Here is a 22500-nt window from a genome sequence, read left to right as displayed (position 1 = left end):
TTCTCCTCACCAGTCTGCTTAACAATGTATTGAACTTGTGAGGAGAAAATTTATATCAATCACTCTTGGGAGTCAAAGGGTTTTAAAGCCCCCAAGAGGCAAAGACCATAGACATACCGTAACACGCATTTTATTAAATAATTACTTTATTTTTATTCTATCTGCATAATATTTTACATACTAGTATGTTTACGTAAGGAGGTGAAATACCTGTTTTTAATACAACGGGATAACAATATTAAAGTGCTACTATGATAAAAAAAATTCACTTCTCTTTTTCCTTCAGATTAATTTTGAAAGCGTGTTTGCTTGACACCTGACTCGCAAAATCTTGAGCTATTTTCTTTGAGTGCAAGTTTAGGATTTCACGATCCACCGTTGGTCACGTTCAAGACTGACCGATTGGACCTTAGAGGGTTGGATCAAGGATAAGATGACGTCAAAGACTCACTAGCTTAAAATTGCAGGGTGTAAACGCAGCTTATTATACATGCAAAACACAAGTTTAAAAGTCTGAAGGTTCGAATTTCCCGTGCTGCATTTTTTATTTAGTTACCTGCACTCGCATTGCACTTTTAAACTAATGACTCTTTGACGTCATCTTCTCCTCGATCCAGCTCTCTCAAGATTTTAAAGTTATTAATGGCGAACCATTAAAAAGGGAAATTTCAGTCAAAATAAAGTGTGGTTTTGAAATGAAGGCTTAAGACCTCGGTCACTTAATGTTCAGTTAACATAGTTTTGAAATACAAAGAAAAAGTAAAATTGATTTTTGGTCATAGTAGCACTTTAAGTTACTATTCTTGTACTTCGGCCATTTCAACTTTTTGTAGCCTCTGTTTGTTTTGTGTTTTTGTTTAAGTTGCTAGTTATGAAATATACAAATGTAGTAAGGCAAAACAAATCATTACCAATTTCCCGTAGATTGGTAATTTTAAGGTTGATATATATTGCCGACGTGAAACAACTACAGGTAGTTTATATATTATATCATTTACATCCTGGAATACCCTTTTTGACTTGGTCTTGTTGAAATATTATGTACTTACGACTGAGTGGGTGGGCCTAACGCGAAAATATTTGGCTGGAGGTCGTGTCGTACTGACCCAGCTAGAGCCAAAGATTTGCCCAGCAACAATTTTTTATGCTGCTAAGGGAAGTAAGATTCTTGTTCCTAAAGCTCATTATCCGAAACTTCATTCCGATAATAGAAGTCGAGTACGTTCTGTTCGATGTTGTGGGCACTCTTTCATGCCGGCATCACAGAATCAACTTTTTAAGAGTATTGTTGCTAATCGTCAACCCGTTCAGACCCGCTTACGTCACCTTGTGATGCTATCTTCTGTAGGATTGCGTCAGCAGAGAAGAGCTGGTCACATAATAGAATTTATCGTCATAAATTGTGAAATATCTCGTCAGAACTTTAAATAGACTGAAAGAGTCTACTCTTTTCAAGGCATGACTCTGTGCTTATTTTAAGCCACTTCGTAGAAGTGAACTCTCAGTCATAATCTGAAACTGTTTTTAGAAGTCCAACTCAAAGAAGACTACTTTAGTTCTATTTCTTTGTTATAGCTGTAGAAGTCACTCAAAAGGAAAAAAAGAAACTTTCTCCTGATCTAGGCTATTGAGAGGAGTGATGTCTACATTTCCTCTGGTGCAAGAACTACATCCAGACAAAATAACCCTGCACATTTGAGTGAAAGTAGGTATTCTGTTGTTGAAAGTCATTAAATCCAAAACAACGGATGATCACTTAAAATCTCATTAAAAACCAGTCGAACTAAAATTATGTATCAGAAATATTTACACTCCTTGGGCTCGTTATCCACTCAAATTAAGCGTTTGCCACTATGAACAGGAATTTCACGCAGCGTTTCTCAATATGGAGAAGATCTTGAACTTCTCTTGCTCTTGAGTAAAAAAGGTTCACTATAAAACGGCTGACTTTTAAGATTACCGGCATACACAACATGTGCAACGAGCCAAAAGCGATTCCTCCTCTCTGAATCTACAGTGGAAAGCTTGTACACAGGGTTACCAGTCAGGGGGTTGTGGTACACCGAGTCCAGGTCCACAGAAAAGTACTGGTCTTGCCTCTGATAGTTCTAGAAAGAACAAATATTATACCGTCAACTTCAAAGCGTCAGAAAGAAGGATGTTTTCTTACACAAGACCTCTTTCAAATGGAATGTAGTAACTCTCCTCGTTCGAAAAAATATGAAATTCAAATTCATTCATGAGTAGTATCTTTTCTTTTACGACTAGCCTTGTTCGAAAAAATATGAAATTCAAATTCATTCATGAGTAGTATCTCTTCTTTTACGACTATCCGTTAACTTAGAACACTGTGGCCCAGGATCTGTGGCAGCAGAGAAACTGATACTTAAACTGAGTCATTGGACTGGATTCGAAGTTAAAATGGGTTGGATTTAAATTGAAAGTAAATTGGACGAACGAAGTTTAGGAATCGAGAAAAGAAACGCAAGATTTGTTCATGGGACATCTTTGAGCAATTCGAGTTCTCAAAATATTTTTATTATTCCTCTAGGTGTGATCAGGAAGTCGTGTTTTCTTGGTCCGCCTAAATCATAATGCCGAAGCAGTTACTGGTTAAGATTAAACGTTTGAGCACCTTGACACCAATCCTTTAAAACGTTGCATAATGATATACACCATTTGTGCCTCGAAATTTCAAAGAACAAGCCGACAGAACAATCAATCAAAATGTATTTTTTTAACCCAATCATGACATTTGAACGCCAAAGGTTATGGCGACCTAGCTTTAGCTCTTTAATGTGCACTGAGAGTAGACTGCAAAACAGTCGCATCAAAGTGGGCGTGTGAGGCTCGCGCGCTTCAGACGCGAGGATCACGCTTACGGCGCTTCGAGCCTTCCGAAAACGGAATAAAACGACTGTTTTGCAGTCTACCCTGATAGAGATCTACATCCATTTAGGTCCCAACAAATAATAGCCAATCAAATTAAGCCTGATGACCACCACGCCTGGTTGTTCCACAACCATTCTAAATGTAAGTACTCCCGTAAGCTGATGGACCACATTCCATCGCAGATCAAGACTTCTGGTTATTACATACAAAATTGTATAGGAGCAAGTGATTCAGGGAAACAACACAAAAAAGCACTTACATCAGAATACATGAGATTTTCCAACTTGAGTTTGAGCGGAACTCTGCCGTTACTATCCCCACAAAGCACAGCGGCCTTAGGCAGCCTCTCCACGAACACTTCTACTTTAGCTATGGGAGCGTCAGTTGTCACTCGCAGGTTAATTGTGGCACCTTGTACACGCTGTTTTGATTTCTTATTCTTTCGGCATTGAACTTTTTCATAGCATTTTTGAACGTTAAAAAACACTATTTCCTCTCTCGGTGCTGTAGAAAGGCGTAGGAGAGGTGGCATATCCACAAATCGATGAGTTTGAGGACAATTTGACCAATTTATGAATCCGTTGGCAAGCGATTCGTTGTATCTGTCACAGTCGGTCTTAGCCTTCTGATGAGGTTGGAACGGCTTGATATCTTTGAATACGTCCATGTCGCAATCTGTGCATAAAAATTCATTTTCAGTTACTAGGAAACCAAAAACTAATGTATGTTGATCCTAGCTAAAATGACAAGCCATTCCCGTGGATTTATCTTCATTACCGATTTGATCATCCAATGAGGACAGACATACAAGAGGATGAAGAATTTGATTGGCTGAGCAAACTTTGAATTTTCATATGAAATTTGAACCAATCGGCATCCTCCCTTCCGTATGGCCAAAACTGCTTGCCAGGTAGCCGCAAGAGACAAAGATTTCCACCCTCATATACCCTGTTGACACCAACCCGGTGTGGCCAACACATCACGCATGCGCACAACCATTTCACCCGGTCTGTTAGCATCCATTGACAGCTGTTTGGGTGTTGGCCACACCGGGTTGGTGTTAGCGTGTGTACAATACATACTTAGTTTACCGCTCCCCACAGGGGCTTTTCAGGGGCAATGAAACACAACGAAACGACGAAACAGAACAACAATAACTGTTAAGAATCCCAACTGGCTGGAGGCAAACCAGTTGATTATTTACAAGTGCAGCTGGGAAGTTGAACCAGGGACTACCAGAAATGAGGATCAAATTCAACGAGTGGTCAGAGCAGGTCTTGAACCCGGGATCTCCGGATCTCAAGGCAAGCGCCCTAACCACTGGGCCAAACTACCTTGCTTTTATTATTCTTATTATTATTACAAAATTGAGACTGTTTCCTCGCATACACAATCTAAGCAAAGCCTGTCCATCAATATATTGATCTTCCAATAATAAAGTAGCAGAACGTTAATTAGACTTCTAGGAGTCCCTTTTCCGTCACTCGAGCCGCGCCCTTGTTTTTGTCACGCAATCAAGAGAAACTTTCGTTCGATTTCGTGACAAAAACGATTGGACTAGAAAACCTCTCAGTTCGGATGACATAAAAGGGAAAGAGAAACGTGAAACAAAGCACAAGCCATACTAAAATATGGATCAAAAAGACAAATCAATGAAAATATATAAAGTACAGAAACATACATCATATCGTTGCAAAATTCTCGGAAAAATTGTGCATGATGGATTGACACCTGCTAGTAACTACCAAGTGCATAACTGTCGACAATTCTCCCAACTCCCCCGAGTGTTTAGATGAGGCTATGGAAGCACGGAAATAAATCCTCTTTTCAAATGAAACCATGTTGCCTCGCAGTGATGAGCGCAAATTTCTATTGCGTGGTTGTATGGTTTCATTTGATTTCATACCCGCAGTACAATATATGATGTATTTCATATATATCTTTCACTCATAAATCCTCTTTTGCTTTCATAAAATATTTCTCAAAGATAATTCAACAAATGAAGGAAAATGCTTTTTTTTTCACTTCTTGATTGAATCAGATTTCCTCGACACACGCTCATATTTCCTACCAACCAATCAAAACGCGCGTCTGACAATACATAACCAGTCAAAATTCCTGTGATGTCACAGCCTTGTTTGCATACTCTCATCTAAACACAGCTATTGACCAATGAGAAAGCGCGTACTATCCTAATTGATTTATAAAAACAGATAATGTAACTAATCCAAGCAGAATTTAAAACGACTTTTAATTAAACCCGCATACATAAAACACCAATCCTCCAAGTAAAGTCCAACACACAAACAGGCCAACGACGTGGTGTTGTAAAACAAGATCATTATAGGGAAGATATCTGTTTACAAACATTGCTTTTGTCATACAAATGTGCCAATCACAGAAACAAAAGACCCTTTTTTTCCCGACAGCCAATGAGGCTCTACTCGGCACATTAATGACAATAGGTGACGTCAACGATATCTTCGTTTTTGTACAACCATTTCTGCGCCGTGCACACAATTGTGCTTGACAGGAAGTCAAACGAGGAATATTTTATTTACGATATCTTGGTCAAATGGAAGCCAATTACGATGAAAGATAAATCAAGTGCATTACTGTGCAAAAATTAAAATCAATTCATTACTTTCTGCAGAAAGAATTTCAAGTTTGACTACAAAATAAGAAATTTCTTCTGTTTGTCTTTGTTACGATCAAGCGGAAATACAAATAAATGCTTCAGTAAAGTACAGGAAATGAAAAGTGTTTTGATGAACGCAGTCTTCCGGTAATCCATAGGGCGCGTTCGATTGACCCTATTCCGGAATTCCTAGGAATACATGGAATAGAAGTTAGAAATCCTTCGTTTTTGCGGGGATTCACATCAATATTGTCAAACAGCTTTATTATTCTTGTTGCTGCAAAACGCCATACATAGTGTTTTAAATCATCACTCCACGTATTCTTATTCCGGAATAGGGTCAATCGATCGCGCCCATAATCACAGGTTCCTTGAAAATCGCTGGATAAAATATGAGCAGTGACGAAAGAAAAAAGTTTGGGAGCCGGAGATACAAGCTGTCAAATTGTCACGATAATCCAATTGAAATTGCATACTTTGCTAGATCGTTTTGTCCTCTTCAGATGCGTAACAAAAAAAACCGGAAATGATTAGTTGTACCGTGGAAAGGCTTCATCATGTGAAACCAACTTCCGCCGAGACAGACAAAATTTCAGCCTTGCTTGAATTCTTCCGAAAGAAGTTTGAAAACTGCTTTAATTAAGCTAGACAAATTAGTACAAGCAATAAGAAAAAACAAATCAGACTTGGTTGAACAGATGCAGAGTGAATAAATCTTGTCGTTAAATGTTTCAACACACATTAAGCGAAAGTACAGAACAGGAACCCGACCTTCCGTATAACCATAGGCAGCCCAAGCTCGCGTCACTACAGACAGCCGTTATAAGAAACGCGTTATAAGACTTTGTATGGGAAATCAAATACCGTCGATTATAAAGCCTAAAAAATGCTCAATTTAACTTTCATTCAATAAAATGAATCAAAATGACTCACCTCTGGTGTATTCTTGTGCCTTCTGGAGCTTATTACACCGTTTCGGGAATTCTGTGTTTTCAGTGTTTTCAATGTTCTAAGACGAAGTCAAGGACTTCGTTTTAGAACATTGAAAACACGGACTTCCCGAAACTGTAAAATAAACTCCAAAAGGCACAGGAATACACCAGAGGTGAGTCATTTTGATTCATTTTATTGAATGAAAGTTAAGTTTTAGGCTTCATAATCGACTGTATTTTATTTCCCATACAAAGTCTTATAACGCGTTTAAATTCTCAACGGCTGTCTGTAGTGACGCGAGCTTGGGCTGCCTATGGTATAACTCGGTTAAAACGTCTTAACATTTTAAAATTATCAAAATAATTTACCTAGATCTGTGGCTCTTAAAAGAAGAGGTTTTAAAGCGATGAGAAAAAAAATACAAATTTAAGACTTCATAGTTATTTCTTGAGAAACAAAGATGAGCCATCTGAGATATAAGTAAACTGCGATGCTTTAATTATGTTCAAATTTATTATTTTAACTCTAAAGTGCAACAAAAATTCTGGTTACCTTGGTAATGGGTGCGATGCTTCAGGTTACGCTGCTAAGAAATGATACGACTGAAGTCGGCTTCGCAAACACGAAACTGACAAATTAACAGCTTGAATGTTCTCTTGACAACAGTAAAAGTGTCTTCCGGTGTTGCGATCATTCACGCAAAGCACCGGGGCAGCCCAATAAAAAATCGGTTTTTTCGAAATTGATACAAATCTCGGAATTGGGATATTGCAGTTATTATAAAGGAGGGGACTAAACAATTTGTAGAATATCTGGTTGACCTAAAATGCACCTTTTGGACGGAGAAAGGTTTGCGTTACAGATGACGAAACAAGGCGTGTCCCCTAACGGTGGATACACATCCGGTACATTGTCCTAGAAGACCATTGGAAGCTAAACTTTTCCGTGTGGAACGATCTAAAAAATTGTGGATTAAGAGTGATTTCAAAGGTAAAAAATTGAACCAAAAGTAGTTACGTTTTAACAAGTCAATCATACTGGGCCAGAGATCCAATATCATTGAGCAATGGGGAGCAAAATGCAGCAATGGCTTTCTTACAGCTTCCGCAAAGAAAGAAATATTTGTTATTCCGGCCCACATGAATATTCTGCGAAAAGGTCGGCTAATCTTTCTTTAAAAAATATCTTATTTGAGGATACTCAGATATATCTTACCGTGCCGTGATATCTTGCGAAAGCTTGATGGTAAGAAAGTGAGTTAGAATACACCTGGCGTAGATTTATTAAGTCAACACATTGTGATCAAACACAGAACAGAGAGAAAAAGAACAATTTCCTCAGTCAGCTTAACTTGCCTGATCAAACGATCAGTTCACCAGTGAATTCCTTGATTGAAATTTTAGATTGCATCCTTAGAGATAATCCTAATAGATAATTTGCCGGGGAGATCAATTTTCTTGTTTAGGACTTCAGTACATCTTGACCTGAGACATGCACTGAGCACTCCTGAAGATGATAGAGTATCCGTTAAAAGTTCCGGCCTTTGTAGCTGGCTTCCAACAAAACCGAGATAATATCTTCCTTTAGCAATTCGGTGTATGTTTCTAATTGCATCCTTTTGACATATTGCCGGGGAGATCAGCAATTTTCTTGTTTAGGATATCTTGACTTTGGCTAATTGTACAACACACTGAGCATTCTGTATTCAATAAAAGTTCCGGTCTTTGTAGCAGGCTTCCAACAAAACTGAGTAAGATGATAATATCTTCCTTTAGCACTGAATTTGGCATTACTTCTAATTGCAGGTGTATTCAGCGGTGTTCAGTAGTGAAGACTTAGTTGTATTATCAGAGGAACTAATTGTCATTGGAAACTCTCAAACGCATAGTAAAGTGTCTTAATGATAGAGGCGGTTGTTTCCAAAGAGCAATAGCCTCCCAGTATCCCGTGGACACCAAAATCAGATTTTTCATGGCTTTACCACTTCTGTAATTCACTAACTGTCAAGAGAAAGACCAGTTTTGTGAAATAACTGGACCTAGCGACAAAACAGGGGCACCCAACGTCAATTTTCGGAAAATATCTGTTCGGAAGACGATTTGAAATTTAGAATTTTCGGAAAATTTGTTGTAAAATTTCTTGCTTGCCTGCCTCTCCTAGGATTTTCGAACATCTGAAAAATGGTATAATTGCCTATTTTTAACGGATTTTTACCCTAAAAAGGTCACCTAGAATTTTCGGGAGCCTTTTTTCTGGCTAAACTTTTCGAAAAGGTAAGTTTTGATCCATATAATTTTCGGATCACTAGACTTTCAGCTAGGAAATCCGAACAGATGAAGACTTTTTAGGGGATAAAATTATGCCTACTACTCGTTGCCCCTGACAAAAAGCCGTTTAAAATTAAACCTGATTTATGGCGCGGCGTGCACTGATTCGAAAAAAAAAATTTAAAGTTAAAGAGCTTAATCCTCAACTCATATCTGTGTTGTTTTCTTTCGAGTTAACGCTAAATTAAGACACTAGCCTTAGGGTCAAATAAAAGACCGGATTTGGTAGGTGGTGGATAACTATTCTCGACAACATTCCGTTATTTCTGAAAAAGTCGCCTAAGAAGTAATAGGAAGACTCTTCTGTTAAAGTTTTCGCTTCCTGCTTGGGGCAGTGCGCTTAGTCTACGTGGCCTTTAGCGTTTCCACGGGGTGTCAAGGCAAACAAGGACCCTGCAACATCGGGGACGATGTTAACACTGTTTTAGCCACACAAAAATGTGGCGAGCCCCAAATGCCGGCAACTTTCTTTGCTTTGAAAACTTGAAATCCTTGAACTCTTCCTTGAGACACTTGCGGGTTCGAATCATTTATCTTATTATACGAAGTTTGAGTTCGTTGCCAGTTCTCTACCCTGTCCGAGAGGTTTGTCTCCGTGTATTCCGTTTCCCTTCTCTTCATGATACAACTTATTATTTTTTGGAAGGTCACATGTTTATCTTTATCAAATTCACGTGTACCAGCTGGGCGAAAACAAAGTTTGTTATCGATAATCACTGTTATCAACTCTTCTATCACCACTCATCATCGTCAACTGCTCTCTGTCAGTCTCTTTTTTCACTCTTTTTCCTGCTTTACGACGAGGCCCGAACTTTGTACTGACTTAACGCAATGACGTCTATAATTTGTATTTTTTGAAATTCAGAACGTTGCTTATGAATCATTACGGGTTGATTTCTCTTTTCTCGTCGCTTCTTCTGTCGATAAAATGACGAAGAACTGAAGCCTTGAAAGCAATAGAATTTAACATCGCAATATATTGCTTCCTCATTGCTCAGAAGTCGTGTCATTCAGTTGTTAGCAAATTTAATAGCACATTCGAACTATTCACCATTTTAGTTGTCTATCGGTTGTCTTCGTTCCTTCAATTCAGTGATTTGTCGCAGAAAGAAAGCAAGGCTGCAGTTCAACTACAAGGTCTGATTCTAGTCTGAATTAGCGGTTTTTTGTGAAGGTATTTAATTTGTGTGAAGATGCGCGTTCAATGGCAGTTTTCAGTACCGCATACATTTTTAATTGCTATGTAATGGGTACTTAGTCTACTCGAATACGTGATCATGGAACAATTGCCACTAAATTACGCGAATTTAAACAAGCTTTCTCAGAAAACCAGGGGCAACTTCAACCTGGGCACACCCACGCTACCGATGACTGTCACTAAACCGGATTCTAAAGTTCATGTGCCAATAACTTGATTGCGAAGTAAAGCAGTAAACTTAAACAAACGAACTTAAAAAAAAATACGACCAAGAGATAAGAAGCGTTGAAAAACTGAGGCGTTAGATTTATCGAGTCGGATCGAGTTTTCAGTGTTAATACTGATCCTCATAGTGTTTTCGCTCTACGTATGTATGGAAATTAGCACTAAAAAAACCGGGGATTTTTTTAGACATTCTTGGAGCATGGAGGAGCACCAACAGCCAAGAGGGCGCATGACTTACCAGCAAACCAGCGTTAGAAATAAGTTATTCAAATCAGTGTAAAATTTAACTTTCATTATTGACGGCCATGATGTGATGCTGTCATTTTATGACCAGAGCCAAAACCTCCGGTTCCGTTCTCGGCCTCAAATTGAACAGGGCAACGAATGGAGAGACACCATCACGGTATGGTGGTAAAAACACATAGAAACAAAGACTAGAAAACAACGAAATCTGTTCTGTAAATGAGGTTTTAGGACTTTCAGTTTCGATTTATCAAGCACAGAAGAGGAGAGCAAAAGCTTCAAAACTGTTTTGATAAGGCAAGAAAGAAGTGGTATAAATAAAGTTTGGCAGCGATAAAAGAATTTTTTATGCAAAACATGTTTCCCTTAGATTAAAAATCAGAGATCTAGTTATGGTCGGGTTTCTCTCTTGCAACGTGACAGAAACGTTATCAAATTGTCTAGGCTTTCTAGGTCAATATTCTCGCCCGCTTTGGTTTTGTTTCATTGCGCATGCATCGCAAGGACTGGAAAGCCTAACTCTAAGACCTGACTTTTCAATAAGTTGCATTTAGAGTTATTAAATAGATAATGGTCCGAAATGTTAGGACCAAGAATTAAACGCCCCTCTACTCCTAAAATTTCTTGTCCAAACAAATAAGCCCGAAGAAACAACGATTTAAACATTGCACGCAAAGGAAATAATACCTAAAGCTATCGGGATTTAATTTCAAGTTATACTTACCGTGGCTAAAATACTTCTCTAGCTCTGCAATGTTCAAAAACCCGCTGAGAAATCCGTCCTCCAGTTCCATCTTTTTTTTTGATCAAAAGAAGTTTATTTCGAAATGTCGGGATTCAGTGAAAGAGCTAATAGCCTTCAGAACTCAGTTTTCACGGAATGATGCTACTGAAAGAGCTTAAACAGTGGTAGTCTTACTTCGGAAAGAAAATAACTGAACTTGAATCTAGTGCTATCGGAAGCTGGCTGCAGTTTTCCAAGTTTGATTGCCAAAAAGATGAGCTTATGGTGTAAGTATATTCCTAATTTATACTCTCGTTTCATCGATTGTGATTGACATTTTATTTTGATTGAGATGTTAATTGCCTGAGTGTAACAGGAAGGAATTCATATTTAAAACGTTGACACGTGTTCTCAATTTCATTTTTTTCTCATTTTATTTCGTCCTTCAGCGCTAACAGTCATTTTGAGAAACTATTTCGTTCTCTTTGAAACTTTAATCGATTCCTACTCAAGTAAAAAATTCTTTTGATATTGAATTGCCCCTCTGCTGCCGGCAGAGATTTTTTCCGCATTAACTCAAACCCTCAGTCTTCTGACCGGAAAAGCGACGAAAGAATAAATAAAAACAAACTGCTTGCGTGACGCTAACGACTTTTAGAGTGTCAGTGAAGAGAGACCTTAGAAGATTCAGTTAATCATTTCTTTCTCTCTCTACTCTTTGGAAAACAGCGATCAAAAACTGAGAAGTGTTTAGAGACCAGCGAGAAAAAGAGATAAGATTGATATTGGCACATTTTGCGACAAAACGACTTATTTGCATATCGTGTGTATTGACGTTCTTTAAACAGTTCAATCGTATCGGAAGGGAGTCTCCTTGTATGACCGGAAACGCTTTTTTCGCGCACCATTTAAGGAAAGTGCCTCGAAAGATCAGTTTGTTGCAGATCTTGCCTGTGAGCTAAACCGGAACATGAAACTATAGAACTTTCCCGTTTGCGTAACCTTAATATAAAGATCAATGTGTGCCGGGCCAGGTTGCCTGAATAAATAGTATAATATGGGCGTGTTTGATCTTGACTGGGGTCGTATCGACAAAAAATTGAAAGACTTCCTGTTGACCGAACATGGCTTGAGTGAGGCCAATGCATAAGTGAACAAGGTCTAACAAGAAACAATGTGAGCTTTAAAAAATGTTTTCACTGTTTGGTTGTTTCCCTGTTCAAAATTAAATGCAGTATAATTAGCCAACGCCACCAAAGCATCAATGTTTCATCGTTTTCACAGAATAACACGTATTTGTTCCGCAGGAAATTGGGAATCGAGATCAACACATCAACACAGGTCAACCACGCCTTTCCAGTAGTAGATATGGTGCCTCTTTCCATCGTGATTTTTTTTTCTGATGTCACAAAAAAGGAGATATTCTTTTCACCACTTTAATCCTAAGGTAAGCCGGAGTTAGCCTGAAATAAATATCGAGGATATGTAAATGCCGTCGGACAATTTTTTTTTTCGGAATGAAATGTCATAATGTTTTCCAAAACGCATCTTGTAGATATTGAACCTTACGTTCATCATTGTTCGACCACAAATTATAACCTTAAAGCAACATTTTACTTTCACTTCATTAAAGCTGACCACGTGGATGAAAAAGCTCCAGTACTTGTAATTTGTTTCCCCTTGACTTATTCAGATTTTCTTGCATGTACTGATTATATCAATCGTTTTACTGTATAGCTCAGATTAAGACCAAGTAAATCGGCAAACTTTGCTAGCAGTGCAATGAAACTAAAGATGTTGAACAAAATTGAACCGAATGGATTATTCTTGGTTATCACTTAATTAGTTTATTTTCTTCTTTCTTTTAATTCGCATAGACGTCAGATCAAGTTACGTAGCATGCCTCGTTTGCAGTGCAATGCAACGGATATGTTAAAAATTGAGCCGGATGGACCGAAGACGTTTCATAAGATTTCTGTTTTTCAGTAAACCAACACTGAGCCTGTGTAACTCAGTAGCAACACCAAGGTATTATAAAATGTAAGTAAAAATTAAAGGTTTTCAGTAAACCTTGCCGATGATACATTGATATGATAAGAACGACAACCGCGAACCCAGTGAAGAGTTTTCTCAAGAGTAGATCCCTAGATCACCCGCATTGCAGGGATTAAGGGCGTGCCCTATCTGTTTAAAAAATATCAGTTAAACGGCTTGTTTAGGAACTCAAATCAAAAGAGGATGCAAAAATCCCCGGTCACACTTAAACAAGAATCTCATAACTTATTCCCTTCGCTGGCTGAAAGCCTGAAACACGAGGTGAGAATCTTTGTTTATTTCACTTTGTCAAAATGAAAAATGTCTTATTTTTTGAACGAAGATAAATGATTAAAGCCATTCTTCATTTCAACAGAAAAAAAGTTTCATTTCTAATTTGGATTTTAATTAATTTATTATAGTGAGATTTAGCATGGCATTTACGACAAAGAGACACCCTCGAGATAAATTTGCACTTTACAAAAAAATCCAAGATACATGTTTGATCTTCACTCATTTCATGCTAGATAGCCACGGCCATTATTAAGTAACTTCCCAGAAAAGAGAAGAGGAAATTCATGCTCTTGTGATGAGTAGCAGTCTACCGTTCAGTATATCTTCTTATGAAAAGGCTCTTAAAAAGGAAAGAAAACGAATCCTGGTTCAAACAAATTCCGAAGTAAATGTGGAGCTGGGGTTGGTGAGAAGTAGAACATGAACTGAATTTGGTGTTATCAAACCAGCTGATAAAGATAAACTAGTCATTGACACTACAAGGGGCCCTAGCTGTTAGGTATAGTATTCAAACGGAGCAATTGATGTTGAAGCGGGGAGAGAACTTACAAATCTGTACCGAATATGAAAAGCGTGTTGTGAGTAGACAGTTTGATCATGGCGAACACGATGGTGTATACCAGTCGATTCATCGGAAACTAAAGGAAACTCAACGTCAATTTTTATTAGTCTTTTTGCCGCAATGTGACCACCGTTTTTTAAAAATGTAACTTTATTGAGATGTCCTTGATCTGGATTATATAATCGCAGTTATTAGGATTATATGACCAAATAAATAGTAAGAAACATGAAGTGTTAAACCAAATGAAGGAAATGAAACGGTGCCAGGTTAATATTAATGATAAGTACACCATGTGAAAAATTTGTGTAAAAAACTCTTCTGGTAACTAAATTAGAATTCGGAAATGTTGAGAGTATATCCCCAACGATGCAGTTACCCATGACATGGTTTGCATGTTAAGAGTTTCCTATGTTGCGATAATTTATTCGAAAGTTTACTGACACTTTGAAAGAACTGAAACTGACGGTCAGCAAAAATATGGTAATAATTCGTGGCTTTTTCTTGCCGTTCAAAGTCGTGTTCAAGATTGGTTCTTTCTAAACATTAACCTCTTCAGGACAGAATACTGTCGCGAGCCTTCAATATGTTAATGTTTGGAACAACAACGATCGTTTTTTTTTTCTAACAACACTTGCTGGTTGTAGACTGAATCTTTCAATCTTTCATCAGTGATTTGTGTCTCACAAATCGTTTCGTGCGTGCTTGCACAAAGGACAAAGTTCGCCAATTGACAAATTTTTGCCTAAATCGTCCCGCGACTCTTAATCAAACCAAAGGATTATCTTTGTCGTGAGATAATTTAGTCACTTTACGACGGACTAAAAAAAAGAAAAATAATAAATGCTTTGTTTATAGTGGAAGTGCACTTAGCTATCAAGCTAGTTTACAGGCACTCCACTGTTAACAAGGAGAAAGTAACAATTCAAACTTAACAGAAACATTATTAAGAACCCCAACTGGCGGGAGGCAACCAGTTGGCTATTTACAAAGTGTGGTGGAGTTGAATCCGGGACAACCGGAAACAAATCCAAGCCAGGTGTTAGAACGGGATTTGAACCCGGAGCAGCCGCATGCAAACCCAACGCTCTAACCACTGGACCACGTTACCTGCGACTTAAGACAAAGGCGGACAAAAGCTTTCTCAAACTTTTCGAATAGCTGCTCCAAGGCTAGATTGTACGGTATGCCGTAACGTAACTCCGTGACAGATTGCAAGATATTCTGAACCTCGTAAATGGAGATTTCCGATTACCGATGTACCACGCTCTCGGCCGTTTTCTGCTCAACGTCACCAGTACGCAAGACTTACTTGCGGGCATTTGGTGTGAAAACGTCATCATTACCCATTTATTCTGTGCGCGCCTAGTTCTGGCAAATAGAGATTTTTTCTGGTATACCAAATATGTAATACTACATCACTGTAACTCTAGATACGCGCAAGCTACAATAATGTTTTTAAAAACTATATGTCAAATTTCCAAACAGGGTTAAAACTGTTGTGAAATCAATGAAACGAGTCTTAGGTTTTTCATTTCTTTGTTATGATATATCCTTTGTTTAAATGGCTGCATTGACGATTCTTGTACTTGTTGGTCAAAGAAAATACTGTACTTATTTCAATGGAAGATCCGAGGACCATATCAAGGCATGTGAAAGTGACCAGGAATTCAATGCATCAGAGACCCCAAAGCACATGCAGCTGGTGACTTAGATATTGATCATTTTACCAACAAAATAGATACATGCATCGTATCGGAGACCCGGCTAAATTTCAGAGCTTCTTAGTTCGTCCAGAATGATAATATGTAGTAAAAACCAGTTACCGGTGGAGGCGTCGTCGTTACCTGTACTGGGATGTATCTATCAGCAGTTCTTAATACTTAATCGCCTCCGTTTACCATCCACAAGTCCCAGTTTATCCAGAATCTGACCTTTTGTCTCACTCAAGGAACCTCTTGTGTGCTTGTCCTCGCCACAGAGATCCAAATACACGGAAAATAATTGTCAGAGAAACCATTTGCCTTAAAGTGAAAGATCTGATCTCCCAACAAACGTTGAGGCAAGTGCAGCTGGTAACCAAGTGGACCAACCCGGGGTGGAAAAAGGTTAGATTTATTTCTCACCAAGTACCCACCCTTATGAAAATCGCTGACAGAGTTAGAGTCTGGTGCGATCTGATAGGCTGAGAGAAAGCAGTTGCTTGTTCAAGATGTAAGTGAACACTATCTGAAAGCTTTTGATTGAAACTTTTTAGACTACTGTGCTATTTGGGATGAGGCAGTTAATCTGCTGAGTAAATCTCTTAAAACAACACTAGAAGAAAAGCATTAACTCATCCGCAGCAACAACAACATCAACAATAACAACAACATTGAGCTTTATTTGCATGATTATAACATTACAACTTTTGCAAAAGCGTCGAAAGCATGATAATTACTGTAATTTAGCTATCATGGCACAACATTGATAAGGTGAGATTAAAATAGCGAAACATTTTCAAAGCACGATGAGATGAACAAAATTAATTGAAGGTTAATATAGTAATGATTAGAATGCATTAGCTCATAATAGCTGTGATATCAAATTTTCATGAGATAATTTTCGTATATTATTACATTTTGTTTCAATCTTGGAAAGAACATTTTTGTTATTGAGGAATATCTCGTACAATTCAGTAAGGGATGGGTTTCGTCCTCAATTTTATTACCACTACAGAGAGATTTTTTGGTACCTACCTCTTTCAACGGCGTAGTTTGTGGCAACCTATTCTGAGTTTTACGAGAGTAAAACTTAGTTTGCGTGAGTGCTGAAGCGTCTGGTTCCAACAAGAGACATATTTCTTTTTCATGAGATCTACCGTGAGTTGCTTGATCTTACTGTCATTCAATGAATTGTAATTCAAATCATATAAATTGAAATATTCAGACATCTTTATTAAATTTAAATAAAACCTATTTGACGCCAAACAAAATGTAAGAAAAAAATGAGCAAGTCAGGAATGGAGAAGAACTCATCAATAATCTGATTCGCCAAAGAGTCAAATGCAATCAATGCGCAGACAAACATGGAACTGAAACAAAGATATGGTAGAACACGGTGACTGATAATTATATCACAGGGAGGAAATGTACCAGCAAAAATGTCTGCTCACTTTTACGCCCGAGCACAATGACGTATTCTACTCCTCAGTCAATAACCAAACCAGTAGGCATATGTATTCCAGCTCTTGAGACACATACTGTTGAAAGATTCGTCAGAGGATGACAAAGGCGAAATGCACCTGGTCTGTATGGTCGTCCGTATTGGATATGAACTTGAAGAGTTTTGGTTCCTGTGATTGTGAAACTGTTCAACCGTTCACTACAACAATAAATGGTTTTTTGCTCATGGAAACTCGGCAAAGTAAACCCAATTACAAAAGAGTAGCCATTGAAAAGTTGCAACCAACTAAGACCTATTTCATTGCCTAACATAATTATTCACCTCTTTGAAAAGCTGATACTCAAATTTGAGTCTGAATTTCTCATGCCTCTTATCAGACCTGATGAATTCGCACACAAACCAGGAAACCATTCGATACAGTTCCCCATCATATCCTTGCTAATCAACTTAAGGCAACAGACACGCATAAACCCTTATGTCAGTCCTTAATTGGATTCTAAATTTTCTGAATCACAGGAAACAGAGAGTTATGGTCGATGGAATAAGGAAGGGATTTTTGGACGTTAACCAGGGCGTACGTCCGGGAACAGATCTTGGTACCACCTTATTCTCTCAGATGGTAAACGACATTCAATTGGCCAACCCAGAAAGGAACTTTAGGTTGAAATTCGCTGACGATATGACCATTAGTATCCCCATAAGTTAAGGACGGTGCCTAATATTGTTATTGCGCATACGTTCTGCGAATCTCGAGATACTCGGATTTCCTATTGGTGGTGCTTATTAAGACAGGGATATGTTCGCGCGGTTTAAAACTATGCGGAGAAGGCAGAGCTTAGCAAGTGTTCTTGGACTTCAAAAAGAAAATTGGGGGAAACCATGCATTTTTCAGGGCTAATTAAGCTTCAATTTAGAAAAGAACGCCATACATAGCTTTGTAATTTAAAGCTTTTTACAATTATTGTTGATTAATTATCAAATGCGTGGTTACTCCCAATTTTCTCTTTGGATTTTAATAACACTTGTGAAGATCTGTTTTTTCCGCATATTCAGTAAACCGCACAAAAATATACCTTTGAATTTAAGGCAGCCAATCGACAGTGGACGAAGTCAATGAGATAAACTTTGGGCAATAGAATGGCTCTGAACCATCCAAAAACGCGGGATATTCTGATGCATGATAAGCGCATCAAACCTGATTCACCACTGGTACAGGACATTATACGTAAATGTTGGCTCAAGGTACTCGGAAGTGCATTTCAGGAAAACCCCTCTTGCTTGGACCTACATTTTGGCAACCTATCGGCCAAAGCACGTAGTCGGCCGTATATAATGCAAGTATTATTTCTATTCTCCAGATCGACTCAACGGGATATTTGATTCCCTCTTTTTATCTTTGCTTATAGCATCGAGGTTTGCGGATCTGCCTGCTGGAATCATCCAACCGAATTGATTTCTTCTGCAAACGGGCTTTTCGACGTGGATATTCCACCCAAGCCAATTCCAAGATATCGACTTAAATTGAAGATAAAGACTGCAACTTCTTCAATAAGATAGACCCACTAAAGCTCATCCTCTTAAAGAATTGCTCCCCGGCCACAACGGATTCTATAGGGATGATTACCATCCTCCTCGGCTAAGGACTGAAAGATCCCTTTTAAAGTGAAATAAATCGTTTATTTTGTGTTTAACGTGTTAATCTTGTAATTTTAACATTACCCATTTTTCTCTTCTCACTTCTGAGTCTAATATCTAACAATAATAATTTGCTTAACAAATGTTTCTCATTTCATTTATTATTTCACTATTACGCCATTTTACCACATTTGGTCAAGAGAACGCGCAAAATATGAGACGGTAATACGCTGTAGTGGCCCGGTTTGACCGGTTTAGAACAGAGCAAATACGGACGGAACGGGAGTTTTCGATGAAAGAAGTTGTTTTCAACAAAACGCAAAGCCTGAGAATTTAGCTTGTCATCGCTTGTCACTCGTCATTTTGTTAATCCTATCAAATAAAGATGTTTACATCTTTCGCACGCGCCCTGAACAACAGATGATGCATTTTTTTAAAAACACCCTTACCAAATAAAATTGAAGCAAAATAACACCCTTTTTGTAGTGGAATAATAAATCTTTTATTCGATAGTTTAACATATAATACTCGCGGACATTTTGCTCATTGCTCGCGACTTGCAAAATATCCGCGTATTATATGTTAAACCTTCGAATAAGATGTATGTATTGTTCCGCGATTACGCCATTTTACCATATTTGGTCAAGAAAACGCGCAAAATATGAGACGGTAATACACTGTGGTGTCCCGGTTTGAGCGGCTTAGAACACAGCAAATACGGACAAAGCAGGAATTTTCAACAAAATAAATTGATTTCAACACGATGCAAAGCTGTCATTCCTTGTCGCTTGCTCGTCATTTCGTTTATCCAGTCAAAAAAAGGACATTTGAGTGGTTTCTTCTGTTTTGTTTTCATCATTCGCACGCGCCTTAAACAATCGATACGATTCTCAGTCAATGCAGGAAGAAGCCAAAATACTAGAACGTAGCGTAATAGTGGAATAGTAAGGCACTTATTAAAAGGTAATACATATAATACGTGCGATCATTTTGCTCGTTGCTCGCGTCCGCGCATTTTACATGTTAAACTATTCAATAAAGAGTATAAGTTCCCGGTAAAATCCGTTTTTACCTAAGTTAAATTGGTGATCCTCATTTTACCTGTAGGTTGAATTATTATGCATTCAGATCAATCGAAGAAACTTTTTTCGGAGCCTAAATTAAGCCTAGAGAAAAATTAGGGTCAGGTTAGGATTAATTTTGGTTATTATACACGGATATCAATTGACTTACTATACAAAAGTAAATGATGAAAAGAGCTGTGCCAGGTTGAGAATGTTCGTCGTTGTAGTGTGATGGTGACGACACAGAACTCTTGCTCTGGGGCAGGTTCCTGGAAGGAGGAATACGTTATACCAGGAAGGGATAAATTTATCTCAGATTTATTCCCTGAATAGCGTTATTCCTTCTTTCAGGAACAGAATTTATATCGGGGATAAAGCTATTCTTGGAATTAGCCAGTATCAAAAACACCATAATACTCTTTGTTTATCCCTCCAACATTTTGCATAAACATTGTTTTTATTTTCTCTTGGGACTTACAATGGTCGCAAGAGAAACTGGAAACAATGCTTATGCATGCAAAAAATTGGAGGGACAAACAAAGCGTATTATGGTCTTTTTGATACCATAGGGTCCGAGTTCTAGTACCAGTATCGCGACGTCACGGGTTTAAATTCCGTTGAAGTCCTGATTTTTATCAGGCTTCTTTACGCAATTGCTAAAATCGCGTTCATAACTGCGAGGATCGTAGCTTCACGTGATTTCATATCCGCAGTTCAATGTACGATTCATTTCATATATCATTTCATCGTTGAAAAATAGATCTGTTACGTTAATAGATACCTGCGCAGTGAAAATGCGAAACAGAATTAAACGGTTTTTGTGGTTCTCTAGTCTCCGTTACTCGGCGCACCAATTGCAAACGTGGTTTATTTCTTGTCATTCCTACACAGAGCAGACCACACCACTACAACCTGAGTCGTTGGAAAATAGTTGAAAATGTATTTTCCGCTGGTATGAAATTTATGCAGTTCGTTAGCAGTTTATGTTTTTCGTGTTTGGTTGGAGCACGACGTTAGGGCGTGTGTATCCACGAATTATGTGGTTAGTTGGTGTTAAGTATTTAAGGCTTAGAAGAGTTGCTAAATTCCCCTCTCTCACGTTCTCCATCCTGGCGTTTAGTTCATTTCCCACCCACCCGCTTCGACCTCTTTCCCTGTTTTCATTTTATTTTTCGTTATTTTAGGCCGTTCAGAATATGCTTCAAGTCCCAGCCGCTGCTACCGTTGCAACCGTCCAGGACTCTGGGCCAAGGACTGCTGAGTCTCCTTGCCTGCCACCTCAAACAGGACCGGGGTCTTTTATTCGAGCAGTGCCACAGTTGTTAGACCCGGAGCAGGAGGTCTTGTCGATGGAAGCTCAAAGTAATCGAGGTGATAACGTTTTGTTTACACGACTCTGATCTCGGAGGTAAAAGAAGCTAGTGAGTTTGAAGAATCTGTAGTGGAGCAGCTTTATCACAAGTCAAAGGTAGTCTAAGAAGACACGTAGAGTTTTGGTGCAGCATAGGTACCCCTAGATATATATTATCAGTTATATGCGAGGGTTACCGTTTGCCTTTTCGGCAAACTCCCCCTGGCTATACATCCCGCAATAATAGATCAGCTTTGGATCATTCCGAGTTTGTTAATGCGCCATTTTGGAGCTTTTACGTTCAGGTAGGGTTATGGAACTAAACAGGCCACCTGATGTTGTCAATCCTTTGAGTGTGTCCATCCAGCCCAACGGTAAAAAGAGGTTAATTCTTGATCTCCGTTACATCAACAATTTTCTTATTAAGCGTACAGTCAAGTACGAAGTTTGAAAGATTGCCTTATCCTATTTCATCCTATTTCCAAAAGGGTTCTTTTATGATAATTTTTGATCTTAAAAGCTGGTGCCACCATATTGAAATTCATCCAGATCATCTGCGGTTTTTGTGTTTGCATGGGAGTTTCCACGGGAAACTTCTATCCGATTTTTTGTGTTTACAGTTCTTTCTTTTGGTCTGTCTTCTGCACCTTACATTTTTACAAAATGTCTTAAGCCACTTGAGAAGTATTGGAGGTTCAACGATGTTAATATTACTTTATTTCTTGATGATGGCTGGTTGATAGATTCCGACCATGACACCTGTGCAGTCCTAGCTACTAATATTTGGTCTGATTTAAGGAAGTCAGGGTTTATCACAATGTTGAGTCTCGATGGTGTCCGAGTCAAATTCTCGAATGGTTGAGGATTATATGGAACACCATTAATGGGACTATTACTATTTCTGAGCGACGGGTAAATAGTATCGCTAAATCTGTTGATAAGATTCTCTTGAGTAATCGTTTGGTATTGGTACGGTCCACGGGTAGTTGGCCTCACTCGTGGGTAGGATTACTTCTGGTGGGGCAGTTTTTGGTAACATTTCCACACTCCTGACAAGGTACTGCTCATTTTCAATTGCCTCGACCCAGGATTGGGACTCCAAGTTTTATCCTGATCAATATTGTCTTAGGGAACTGTATTTTTGGGAGGCTAATTTGAAGCCACTGAGTTGTAGGGTAGTGTCGGATTCTTCGTATAGAATGACCAATTATGAAGTGT

At 38.5% G+C, this 22500-nt stretch overlaps 1 protein-coding gene and 2 long non-coding RNA genes across 4 annotated transcripts; 1 reads left to right on the top strand and 2 right to left on the bottom strand.

The window, feature by feature from the left end:
* Positions 1 to 114: 114 nt before the first annotated feature.
* Positions 115 to 11452, bottom strand: LOC138038917 (uncharacterized). Of its 2 annotated transcripts, none has more exons than XM_068885010.1 (3): positions 11181 to 11452; positions 3152 to 3567; positions 115 to 2108 (listed from the first exon to the last, which is right to left on the bottom strand). In XM_068885010.1, exons 1-3 carry the CDS (start codon positions 11248 to 11250, stop codon positions 1881 to 1883), a joined length of 714 nt encoding a protein of 237 aa, XP_068741111.1. In that variant the 5' UTR covers positions 11251 to 11452; the 3' UTR covers positions 115 to 1880. The 2 variants fall into 2 exon arrangements, with proteins under 2 accessions (XP_068741111.1, XP_068741112.1); XM_068885011.1 differs by lacking the exon at positions 11181 to 11452 and adding an exon at positions 7016 to 7195.
* A 793-nt stretch (positions 11453 to 12245) lies between these two features.
* On the top strand, positions 12246 to 14911 carry LOC138037800 (uncharacterized). The gene is made up of 3 exons (XR_011130105.1): positions 12246 to 12356; positions 12488 to 12627; positions 13058 to 14911. It is a non-coding gene; the product is annotated as an uncharacterized lncRNA (long non-coding RNA).
* A 2115-nt stretch (positions 14912 to 17026) lies between these two features.
* LOC138037799 (uncharacterized) lies at positions 17027 to 17636 on the bottom strand. The gene is made up of 3 exons (XR_011130104.1): positions 17554 to 17636; positions 17222 to 17430; positions 17027 to 17140 (listed from the first exon to the last, which is right to left on the bottom strand). It is a non-coding gene; the product is annotated as an uncharacterized lncRNA (long non-coding RNA).
* Between the last annotated feature and the right edge of the window lie 4864 nt (positions 17637 to 22500).

This window comes from Montipora capricornis, chromosome 2, assembly GCF_036669925.1.
Source record: "Montipora capricornis isolate CH-2021 chromosome 2, ASM3666992v2, whole genome shotgun sequence".
NCBI lineage: Eukaryota > Metazoa > Cnidaria > Anthozoa > Scleractinia > Acroporidae > Montipora > Montipora capricornis.
This window is presented reverse-complemented; position numbering and strand designations above follow the sequence as displayed.

Excerpts from the sequence above, each read along its gene's own strand:
- LOC138038917 (XM_068885010.1), bottom strand. The coding sequence starts at position 11,250 with ATGGAACTGGAGGACGGATTTCTCAGCGGGTTTTTGAACATTGCAGAG. Across the intron at positions 3,568-11,180 it reads AGAGAAGTATTTTAGCCACG|ATTGCGACATGGACGTATTC; the intron begins GTAAGTATAACT and ends TTTTATGCACAG. Across the intron at positions 2,109-3,151 it reads AAAATCTCATGTATTCTGAT|AACTATCAGAGGCAAGACCA; the intron begins GTAAGTGCTTTT and ends TGTTCTTTCTAG.